This window comes from Sander lucioperca, chromosome 16, assembly GCF_008315115.2.
Source record: "Sander lucioperca isolate FBNREF2018 chromosome 16, SLUC_FBN_1.2, whole genome shotgun sequence".
Classification (NCBI taxonomy): Eukaryota; Metazoa; Chordata; class Actinopteri; order Perciformes; family Percidae; genus Sander; species Sander lucioperca.
In genome coordinates, this window is record NC_050188.1 from 12,819,224 (window position 1) to 12,830,461 (window position 11,238).

General features: G+C 41.6%; 1 protein-coding gene across 2 annotated transcripts; it reads right to left on the bottom strand.

The window, feature by feature from the left end:
• Window positions 1-631: 631 nt before the first annotated feature.
• Window positions 632-10,185, bottom strand: lgals17 (galectin 17). Of its 2 annotated transcripts, XM_031302258.2 has the most exons (7): window positions 10,069-10,184; window positions 9,105-9,148; window positions 6,285-6,653; window positions 6,101-6,191; window positions 3,647-3,825; window positions 1,523-1,576; window positions 632-1,016 (listed from the first exon to the last, which is right to left on the bottom strand). In XM_031302258.2, the coding sequence occupies exons 1-7, from the start codon at window positions 10,092-10,094 to the stop codon at window positions 934-936; spliced, it is 846 nt and encodes a 281-aa protein (XP_031158118.1). In that variant the 5' UTR covers window positions 10,095-10,184; the 3' UTR covers window positions 632-933. The 2 variants fall into 2 exon arrangements, with proteins under 2 accessions (XP_031158118.1, XP_031158119.1); XM_031302259.2 differs by lacking the exons at window positions 632-1,016; window positions 1,523-1,576 and adding an exon at window positions 2,965-3,043 and having other exon boundaries at window positions 10,069-10,185.
• Window positions 10,186-11,238: the final 1,053 nt, after the last annotated feature.

The window sequence follows — 11,238 nt, forward strand, 5'->3', positions numbered from 1 at the left end:
TATGGATTTCACAAATTAGAGCATGTTAATTAATAAGCGTTACGCCAAAAACACGCCAAGGCTCAGCCGCGTGCTGTGTCATGTTGACCTGTTTACAAAGAATTTCTTCCTCTGCTTGAAACGAATGAAAACGCCTCCCGGCCGCATAAAGATGTATTTATTGCGGTGTTTTTCGGCGTTAGAAATGCTGGTTTGGTGTATTTCTGAATTTTGAATAGAGCCAGGCTAGCTGTTTTCCCTCTGCTTCCAGTCATTGTGCTAAGCTAGGCTAACCACGTCAGGACTCCAGCTTTGTATTTAACGGACAGATATGCGAGCGATATTAAGGTTGCTTTCACACCTGCCTTGTTTGGTCGGGTTGAATTTCGGATATTCTGTCCAATAAACAAGCGACCATCTCAATCGCGTGACCTGTGTTAACAGCGTTTGGTGCGATAAAAGTGCGGTGTGAACACAAACCGAACTAAATGAATTATGTAACAAATGTTCCAACTTCACCCCCAAATCGCACCGATTCCACCGAACTACAGGTGTGAAAGCACCCTGAGGGGTCTCATCGAACTCTGGAAGTGAATATATTTCCAAAGATGCAGAATTCTTTTTAATTCCTCTAAAACACATGTTTTTTTTAAAACAGTAAATTTGACTCCAGAGTTGTTTTGGACGTCAGCCTGTCGAACAGAAATACAAACTTTTTTGACGTTTTTTTTTTTTTTTTTTAACTTAAATCACATCTCACACACACTGTCACTCTACTTAAGTTACAAGCAACACCCCCACACACGGCTTATCTGACCCATTAGAAATGTCATTCAAAAAGTTCAGAAACATGCTACAATATCTGACAGAAAGACAACCTTTAAATGATTTGCTGGCAATAGTGCGTTGTGTAGTTGTTGTGCATCTATGTGCAGTTACTTTGCAGAGGAGATCTCAGAGCAGATGAAGAATTTGGAAACCCGTGACAAGAACAGACAAGATGAGGAGAGCTGAACAGCTGCTTTTGGAAGCGTCATCTGGAAGACATCAGCGGGTGGACATGGAGGGTTAATTAATACTTTTGAAACCTCATTCCCTTCATGTGAGTCGTCTTTTAAGTTTGCTTTATGTGCTAGAATATACAGTGGTGCTCATAAGTTTATGAACCCATGCTAAAGTTGACTAAAAAGAGGAATAAAAAAATCATCTTTTGGAACTTGATCTTAATCCTTAAAATACAGGGGGCATAAGTAAGTACACCCCTATGTTAAATTCCCATAGAGCAAGGCAGATTTTTATTTTTAAAGGCCAGTTATTTCATGGATCCAGGATACTATGCATCCTGATAAAGTTCCCTTGGCCTTTGGAATTAAAATAGCCCCACATCATCACATACCCTTCACCATACGTAGAGATTGGCATGGGGTACTTTCCATAAAATCATCTCTCAATGCAAATCAAACCAGCTATTAGGCTAACCGACAAGAAACCATGCATGGGTTCATAAACTTATGAGCACCACTGTATATGTTGTTTTTCTCACCTGTTGGTACTTGATTTTCCTGGGTCTGGTAGAATTTCCGAGCCGTGTATTTTTCTGTGAAACAGTGAACAAAGTTGCACGTGACAATGATGCAAATCATAATTCAAAACTGCTTAAGGTAAGATTTTATGCAAAACAAAATATTCTTGTCGTTCCAGTCTGTACACAAACCAGGGATGGACCCAAAGGCAAAACACAGAGAGCAGTCAGGTAAAGTCAAATGTTCAGCCTTACTTGTAGTCTGAAAACAGGCATGAATCGTGGTGTGTATATATGCTGCACGGCTTTAAAGGGTAACTTTTTTTTCCCCCAACTTGGACCCTATTTTCCTATGATTTTGTGTCTGAGTGACTAAACTAGTCCAGTATTGAGCAAGATCGCTGCAGCCGTGATACAGGCTGCAATGGAACCACTCGCTGGGCAAATGTGCACCGTCAATTTGCGTCCACTAAAAGTGCTGTTTTTGCCGCTGACAGGCTCATATTATTATTCTAAGTGTCTGACAACATTATGGAAAGGATCCCTACAGAGATAAACCTTTTTGTTGAAGAGTAAGATCCTTTTTGTTCAACAAAAAATCACCACCACCAGACTCCATGTAAATAATCAGTACTTTTAGCGTGTATAGAGGCAGCATATTTCCACATGTAAATGGGGGAATTAAGGATTTATTTCAACTAAACCAGAGTGGTGATTGTTAGAACATTGGAAAGACAAACCAAGACGGCTTTTAAAATTTTTTACTTTGTTTCTGTCGACTTTGAATGCAATGTGTTTTACGATGATAAAATTACTGTTTATTTCAATGGAAGTCTGGTGTGTTTGGTGATTTCGAAGTTGTCTCATTTTAAAATGTCTGTCTCTGTAGGGATCCTTCCATAATGTTGTCAGACACTTCGAATACCAATCTGAGCCTGTCAGTGGCAAAAACAAAAACGGAAGGTGAAGGTGGGCAATTGCCCCATTACCGTTACATGGCAGCATGTCAAATTTGACCCATTTTCTAAAAGTTTCTATATCAGAAATTTGGGTTTCTTTCAACCAAAATGTCCAAAAAATAACGTGGATGGTTCCATACGACGCTCTTTACGAGTAAAATAAATGATCAATTCACTACTTTCATTGAATTTTGGTGTTTTATTTAATTTTATAGCATTTGAAAAAAAAAGAATTGATAAAAGAACATTGAAAAAAGTGACAAAAATGACGTAAAAAACGGCGAAAAAAAACTACGTCAAAAAAGCGCAGAAGAAAAGTAACAAAAACGAGGAAAAAAGTGACAAAAACGTGACAAGAAAAGTTGCATAGTGGGCGGGAGGACAACACAAGGGTTAGTACTGGACTCATTTCAAAAATTGTCATCAGACTTAAAAACATGGGGGAAATTCCAGTTCCAGGTTGAAAAATACCAAAGTTACCCTTTTAATGAGGAAGCGGGAACAGGTGTGCAGGTGGGTGGGGGGGGGGGCAGGCGATTGGGCAGGGAGGGAATGCGGGGGGATTACTGCAGGGCAGCAGGATCTGAAACGACAGGAGAGTTCATGTTTGGCAAAAGCAGAGAGCAGCTGTGGCACAAGAAAACGCCTCGTTTGAAGTCAACGAAGTGAAACGTGAGAGCTTAAACAATCGAAGAGAAGCCTTTCCAACAAAACATTTCCTGGTTCAAAGTCTGTGATTTGTGGACTGACATTACCAGAGGACATTCAGTGATATTTACTACCCATGCCTTTGTTTTTACTTTTCAGATTTTCAGATTTATTGCTAGCCTGGTTGACACCAGACCCTCTGGGGAATGTTCATTCACAGCTCATTTCCTGCTCCAGATTTCCCACCGTGGTCAGAAAGAACAGGGGAGACACTTTGTTTCTCTCACTATGACTCTAGAGTCACTAATCACCGTCACTCTCTCACTCGCTCTACCACACACACATGCCAGCCCTGCTATTCTCACACACAACGCACAAGTATACTGTAAACTTCAGGCCACTTACGTAGGCTACGTGCTGCGTGGAGCCTCCACAGGACCATAAATCACACTTTAAGCAGCTAGAAAACACATTGAACTTGCAGCTAATAGTCTGGACCAACAGCGCCAAAACCAAAGACTTTCATTTGGCCACTCACCGTTCACAGAGAGCTGCACGGTGCTGACAGCGAGGCCGTTTGCATCCAGAACTTTGTACGTCCCTTCGTCCGAGCTCGCTAACTGCTTAATGGTCAGCTGCTCGTTGAACGGATGTTTCTCCAGACGTGGAGATTCTTTATCCCCCCTCATCCACAGGTCCAACCACTCCGAGCTGTTCCTGCGGAGCACAGAGTTCAGGAACTGTTAGTGGGCATTCACGCCAAGAAAAGCGGGGAGGAGAATCAATGAAACGGCCCATTTGTGCGACGTCCTGTTGTGTTCTTTAACCCCTCCAACACAGCACAAGTAGACTTTTTATTTCAAATTTCACGGTTTTTCCGACACATCGTTTACAGATTTGGACGTTTCCGACGATTACACAAACTCTGGGGGCAGTTCCGTGCTTGTCTTTGGTGTTTTTTAAAACTTTCATGTGGCAGCCATAGAGGCAGTGATGTTTCCTGTACGGGCCTCCAAACACACCGACAAGTCTGATCTCTGGCATGACTTGGGGTTGCGTCGGTCTCAACTTTTTCGCCACAGGCCCGCTGCGTTTTTTTGTAGCTCTACTTACCAGACTCACTAGCTGTTTTATAATGTGCCGCTGCCCACTTAGTCATCGTATAAACATTATTAATGATTATTTATCAAACTTAGTGGTCATATTTTGTGATGGCGCCAATAGTCAACCCTACAATCTCACTGCAATATCGACATCGATGTATTTGATTTATTTATTTATTTTCACATCGCCCAGCTTAAATTTATTTGTCTGCTCAGCAAGAACAATATCTCGACTCTTCACAAATTGTGCTGCCAGTGTGTGCGAACAACAGAAAGGCACCTCGGCATAATGAAAGCCTGAAGTGACTCATTCAAATTAATGTTTTACTTTGAAGTAAAAGGCTCTAAATATGACTTCCTGGTTCCTTTGTCTGCTGTGGATCTTAACCCCCTCAAAACAGTACATGTACATGTTCCAGAAAACGTCAACACAACACGTCAAGCTCAATAGATAATTAATAGGTAAAAACAAATGTAAAGGTTAAATTTCAAAATTAGATCTACCTACTTTGGAAAAGTCCCCTACGTAGATAAATGCATTTTCCAAAGCCTGCGTGATTCGGACTCTGTATTTTGTAAGCAGACGTCACCGGGTGACTCAAAACTTTCCCACCCGCCTGTAATCGGGGTTAGTTTGATGCAAACAGCAATTATGTAGGAGGTTTAGGGGGGGAATCAACCTATCTAAGTGGGTGTGGCAGCAGAGACGAGACAAGTACGTAAGAGGTGAGAGTGGGTGATAATTCGAAAAGAAGAAATATGAGAGCATACACGATAGGGGGTATTGAAATTAGGGATGCACGGAATCCAGATTTTTGGGGTTTGGCCGAATACCGAATCCACTGGTTAAGATTCTGCCGAATACCGAATCCTACATTTTTAGCAGTGACTGTCCTTCCTTTGCCGTACCTGAAGTTGCTACGTTTTGGCTGCTGTCTGTAGATTCCTTCATGCACAACTCGTATTCTTTCGGACGTTTCGTACGCAAATGTTTTAACAGCGGCGATGTTGTGTATTGTTTAAGGTCCTCGCCACCACGAGACAAATCGGCATTGTAAATTGAACATGTAGCTGGACTTGAATGGCCTTCTTTTGACTGAAAGTACTGCCAAACTACACTTTTTCTGCTCACCAGTTCCATTTCCACTTTCTCACAGCCTACTGCATTGAACGCTCCACCTACGTAAACACCTTCCCGTAATCAACGGCGGCGTCATCACGTCGACCAGCGTTGGCGCGCGTAGTGCAAGCGTAGGGTTCGGTTCGGTAGAAAAAAATTCTAAGGTTCGGCAGAAACCGAACCCCCGTCAAAAAGCCCAATATTCGGCCGAATCCTGGACTCGGTGCATCCGTAGTTGAAATGTATCTATGATGCATCGCGATGCGGACGTGGACAGAACAGCATTGATTATGGGTATTCAAACAACACAGGACTTTCACCCAGGAGACCGGGGGTCCGTGTCCCGTTCTTGTGCCGCATGTCCGTTAAACGCACGTCCCGACGCTAAAGGAGACTTTTAGCGTGAACAGCAAACGTTAAAGGCACATGAGCAACCGTCCGTATTTTTAAGCGATGGGAGAGTGAGAATGTGTTGAACCTACTGTTGCTTGTGGATTTTCTGCTTTTTTGGTTTTGGTTTTTGCCCCCAAAGGTGGGAGTTTATATATATCTGACTGCGTGAATTGGTTGATGAAAACCATGTGTAGCATAATATAATGGTATAATAATATTATAATTAATAATAGGTGACGCATCATGATATCGAATTGAATGGAATCGTTGACAGGATAATTGTAATCGAATGAGGAGACCAGTGAAGATTCACACCCCTAATACATGAGAAAAAGGTTCGGAGGATGGGAACTGTACTGTACTGTAGGCAGCTCACCTGCCCTGGAAGACGACTCTCACAGAGTGCCGGGTGTACAGATCCAGAACCAAGTCCTCCCCCGGACCTCGAGACTGAAGGGATTTGTGGTCTAAAGAGAGAAAACGAGAGTAAAGACTAGTCAGCCAGAAGCTCCGCCTCTCGTGGAGGACATATATGAAGAAAAAGAAAAACCTGGACTAACCGAACACAGACAGCTTGACGCTCTGAATGAAGACCCTGGTTTTCACGTTCCTCCGTCCGTCCACCACCATGAAGCTCTCGTATCTCCCCGTGTCTCCGATCTGAACGTCGCTGATGATCAGCGAACAATCCCCGGAGCCCAGCTTCTCCTCAGAAACCTCCACGCGGCCCTCAAACTCCTCGGCCTGCCACTTCTGCTCTCCGCGCTGCTCGAACACTGTGTCGTCCGGCGTGGCCCATTGGATGTGGCAGGAGGCGGGCGGCGCCTGCGCGCCCAGGCGCTGCTTCCAGCTGCAGGGAAGGACCGCCTGGTTCCCCACCAAGGAGGTGACCGTCAGGGAGTCGGGGATGGAGGAGAGGGAAGAGGAGTCTGGAAGAAGAGAAGGAGGAGATGGAGGAGAGTGTCCTCGTCAACGAAGGGGACATGGGGAATTTTTAGTTTTTCCGGAGCAGACGAGAGACTTTCTGGTGCGCACGAGAAACCCAATCAAACAGTGAAAACACATTTAAAAAACATTTCAAAATGGATTCATGGTGATTTTGGCTGACTTTGACTTCACACAGCGACGCACCTTTCGACCATGATGCAACTTTTTGTTTTTCTGGGTCAAAATGTAAAAAAAAAAATTCAACTTTTTTGTCACTTTTTTCGAAGTTTCTGTCAATATTTTTCTGCACATTTTTTGACATTGACATTTATTTCCTATATAATTGAACAAAAACCTAAATTCAATGAAAGTAGTGAACTGATCATTTATTTAACTTGTGAAGAGCGTTGTAGGGAACCATCCACGTTATTTTGTTTTCAAATTTGGTTGAAAGAAAACCCAACATTTCTGATATAGAAACTTTTTGAAAATGGGTCAGATTTGACCCCGAGGACACCAGGAGGGTTAAGATCTCCGTCATGAGTGATGTAGTTTAGTTCATTCTTTTATTGATGCTGATGGCTCTGGTCTGTGTTGCTTGGCTGTGTTATTGGCTTATCATACTAAATGGGGGATAATGTTGATGTGTAACTGCTAATGTCTTGCTGCTTCCTGTAGCTCTGCATGGCTTACTAAGAAAGCTTATTTGTTGCTCTAGCTGTCTGTATGGTGTCTTGTTGATTTCTGTCTGTAACTTTGAACCCGTACTAATGTCTTGCTGTTTCCTGTTTCTCTGCTCTCAAAACATCTTGCCAAAGGACTACTGTTAACAATTAGCCGGCTGGATAATACTGGCACATTTACAGAAAAGATACTTTTCTCAAGTACAACTCAACTACCTTTCAGAGGGAAATATGTTTGACTCCACTACATGTATTTAACAGTTGGAGTTACTCACGTTTATCTAAAACCTATACAATATAAGTTACAATAATAAGGGGCAGTGGTGGCCTAAAGGTCAGAGAAGCCAAGTGACCGTCGTCAGTTCAATGCCCAGACCGACAGGATAAAATCTAGGTGGTGGGAAAGTGAAAGAGGCAGCGCTTGTCCCTCCCTCATTACCACCACTGAGGTGCCCTTGAGCAAGGCCCTTAACCCCCAACCGCTCCAGTGGAGCTGCTCACTGGCTCAGCAGATCAGACTGTGGTTGTACTGGGCAGCTTCCCTGAGTAAATAGAGGTTAAAAAAAATAATACAAAACACGGCTAAATACTAAACCACTTTCTGGCTTGTGTGACCTGTTGTAGTGTGGCTGGTGTTTCCCGTCTAAACTTGTCAGATTAATAATTGTTTAAGGCCCCAAAAGGTCAATTTATTATTATTTCTTCTTTCCTCTTCCATCAATCTTCTTTGACGAGCCCTCAGATTTATCTGGTGACCCTTTGCGGTTGCCTGAACTGAAGTTCAGCGACCGTATCGCTAGTTGCTGAGGAGCGAATTTTAGAAGAACAACAGTGTGATTTATCATTCATCGTCCAGCTGCACTACTTTTAATGGCAGTTTAAAATGATGCTACGCATTCTCATGAACGGGCCCGTACGATAACGGTATGATATGACAAAAGCGTATGAATAACAAATTCTGGTCACGGGACGACCGGTCACATGGCAGTGACGTTTGAGGTGACTTTGAGCCGTGTACAGGGCACTGCGAGCGAACATTACAGTTATAGGAACACGCCGACTTATTGGGACTTTGTCTTATTCACCGTATCCCCCAGAGTTAGATACGTCCATACATACCCTTCTCATCTCCGTGCGTGTCGTAACTCTGTCTGACACACCCACCGCTAGCCTAGCTTAGCACAGATCTTGGAGGTAACCGGCTCCATCTAGCCTACTGCTCCCAATAAGTGACAAAATAACGCCAACATTTTCCTATTTACATGTTGTGATATGTATAGTCACAGCGTGTACAAATAATGTCACATGAGACCCAGCCATCTTCTAACTGTATATAAACTGGGAACTATATTCTCAGAAGGCGAAGCACTGCTACTTCTGCTACTTGGGCGGAGTGATTTGCTCGCAGCACCTGAGAAGCCGTGGTGAGGAGCAGAGAGTAGCAGTGCTTCGCCTTTAGAGAGAGGGATTTATCTGTTATTTATTTACTTAATATAAACTTAATTTTTGTATTTTTTTATTTACATGACATTCCTTCTTTCTTCTGAATGTACTTGCATAAATATGTGCGTACGTGTGGCCTACATATTCATCTAATTTCTTAAGTGTAGAAATAATTTCTGCTGTTATACTTGCAAACTCTATGTGGGACTTTGGGTGGGGGTGAAAATGTAAAAACAATAAGCCCTTATGTTTATAGTTACATTTCCTGTGAAAATCAATAAAAGCATATTTAAAAAAAAAAAGAAGAAATGAGCTGCTGATACTCACCAACTAAACTGCCAATCAGGAAACAGCATAGATGCACGAAAAACCTGAAAGAAATAATGTGATTCATGAGAGAAAAAACAAAAACAAGACTCCAAACCTGCTTTTCTTTCTTTTCATAATCTGTCACACAAACATCACAACACATAAATAAGATTTGATACGAGTAGAAGTAAGGAAACGACAGCACAAGAGAAAAGAAAAAGGGTGATGTTTATTCTTCCTCCAGAGGTCACTTTATGGTTTTATTTAAAAATGTCATTGGAATGATCCAGAAAAGCTAACGGACATTATGAAAAATGTCCATATTTATTCAATATAAGTCCACCAATGATGTAGGGTGGAGTCATAGCAGTATGTGAATAAAAAAGAGTGATACGTTCATATTTAACGTTTAAAAACAATGAAATGGGTTATAATATATTCATATAGAAATCCTCTTACATCATCAGCTGGGATATTATGTCTTTTAAAAACAGAATACAAATGTATGCTTTCTGTTAACACCCTCAGCTGTACACTTCAGGCTGTTGTCTACATTTGTTTGAAAAGAGCTGACTTTGAGTTTAGTTGTATTATTTGTTCTTATTATAATGTTGTAATCTTACACTTAATGAGCATCCCAGGCCATAATTAGTAGGCCTATAATTGACTCTGACTCTAATCTCCTTCCAGTTAAGTTTCATTTCTTTGCATGTATTGGTTTCCCCAAAAACGAAAGAGATGCAGTGTATCACCACGCACTGAAGTGAGTCTGTATAAAAAAGATATTGATATATATTTTCAATCCTGCAGGCTGCAATAATCTCATTCACTGCCATGTTTAAGTTTAGAAAGCTATTTGTGATTGTTCTGCGTGAACATATGGGAAAACAGTTTCTTTTTTTAAACGCAACTAAAGACTGAAAAGTCACTGTAAAGGATGGTTTTAGTTTGAAAATAAAATAAAGTGTAATGTTTGTCTTACCATTGTCGCTTTGTGACTGTTTTCATCGTGTCTGTCTGCTGTTTGGAAACCTGTTCACTCCTCTTCTCTTCGCTCCGCAGGACGCTGTCTGATGTGTGTGTGTGTTTCTGTTTACACTCCGCTGTAGATCACACTCCAGCTGGGCGCTGGAAGTTTCGACTTCCGGTATGCGATGTTACAAAATAAAATAACTTTTTTTAATTTCTTTTTTTAACCTATAGGTTTCAAGATGACGGATGAAATACTGTTCCTGTTTAGAAAATATCTTATATATGTTGTGTTAGTACTCTGAGTGAAACTAAGAGGCTTTATTTCTTTTGTGTTATTTTACACAAATTAGTTTTTATCTGCGCCACGTTTTTGTTTCTGTTGCTTTTTGTGAAGCTCGTTTTTTTTGGAAAGCTCTCTCCACACATCAGTTATTATGAAATGTGACTTTCTCAATAGTTAAGGGGCTCGTTCAGCCCCGACAAAATGCTTATTTAAACTCAAACGGGGTGCGTTGTTTGCGCATGCGCACTGTCTTTACTGTTATTACCACAAGTTTACACACAGGTCTCTGCTGATTGGGTAAGATCTCCGACACACCGACCGTTATGAGATCGAATGTTCACCTTGGCAACAGGTAGGCTTGTTAATTAAATTCTTCACTTTGTGTTTTCATCATTCCATTTTAATACGTCCCAGAAATGTAAAAGAAAGAAAAACATATTTTGATATTCTATTTTCAGGGAATATTAACGTATTTACTCTCCTTGTGTTGAGCCAACAAGCTCTTCTTCTTTTTCTCACGAGGTTAAAATGTTTTTATTTCTCGCCTCCTTAAAACCACAAGGCTTTTATTTTGAAGCATTTCCCGGTTATGTGACGTTTGCAGATATAACTTGACTGATCTCTGCAGAAACGAAACCTAAACGGCTGAAACAGTGTGTGTGTGTGTGTGTGTGTGTGTGTGTGTGTGTGTGTGTGTGTTACTATATTCGTGGGGTCCAAAATCCGGGGAATACAGTATACTTGTGGGGTCCCGACAGCTTTGTGGGGTCAAAATGCTGGACCCCACAAGGTTAAAGGTCTTTTTGAGGGTTAAGACTTGGTTTTAGGATTAGGGTTAGAATTAGGTTATGGTTAGGGTGAGGGTAAGGGTTAAGGTTAGGCATTTAGTTGTGATGG

Coding starts and splice junctions, on each gene's coding strand:
- lgals17 (XM_031302258.2), bottom strand. CDS start 10,094: ATGAAAACAGTCACAAAGCGACAATG. Junction 6,654..9,104: donor CCTGATTGGCAGTTTAGTTG/GTGAGTATCAGC, acceptor CTCTTCTTCCAG/ACTCCTCTTCCCTCTCCTCC. Junction 1,017..1,522: donor GGAAAATCAAGTACCAACAG/GTGAGAAAAACA, acceptor GATGTCTTCCAG/ATGACGCTTCCAAAAGCAGC.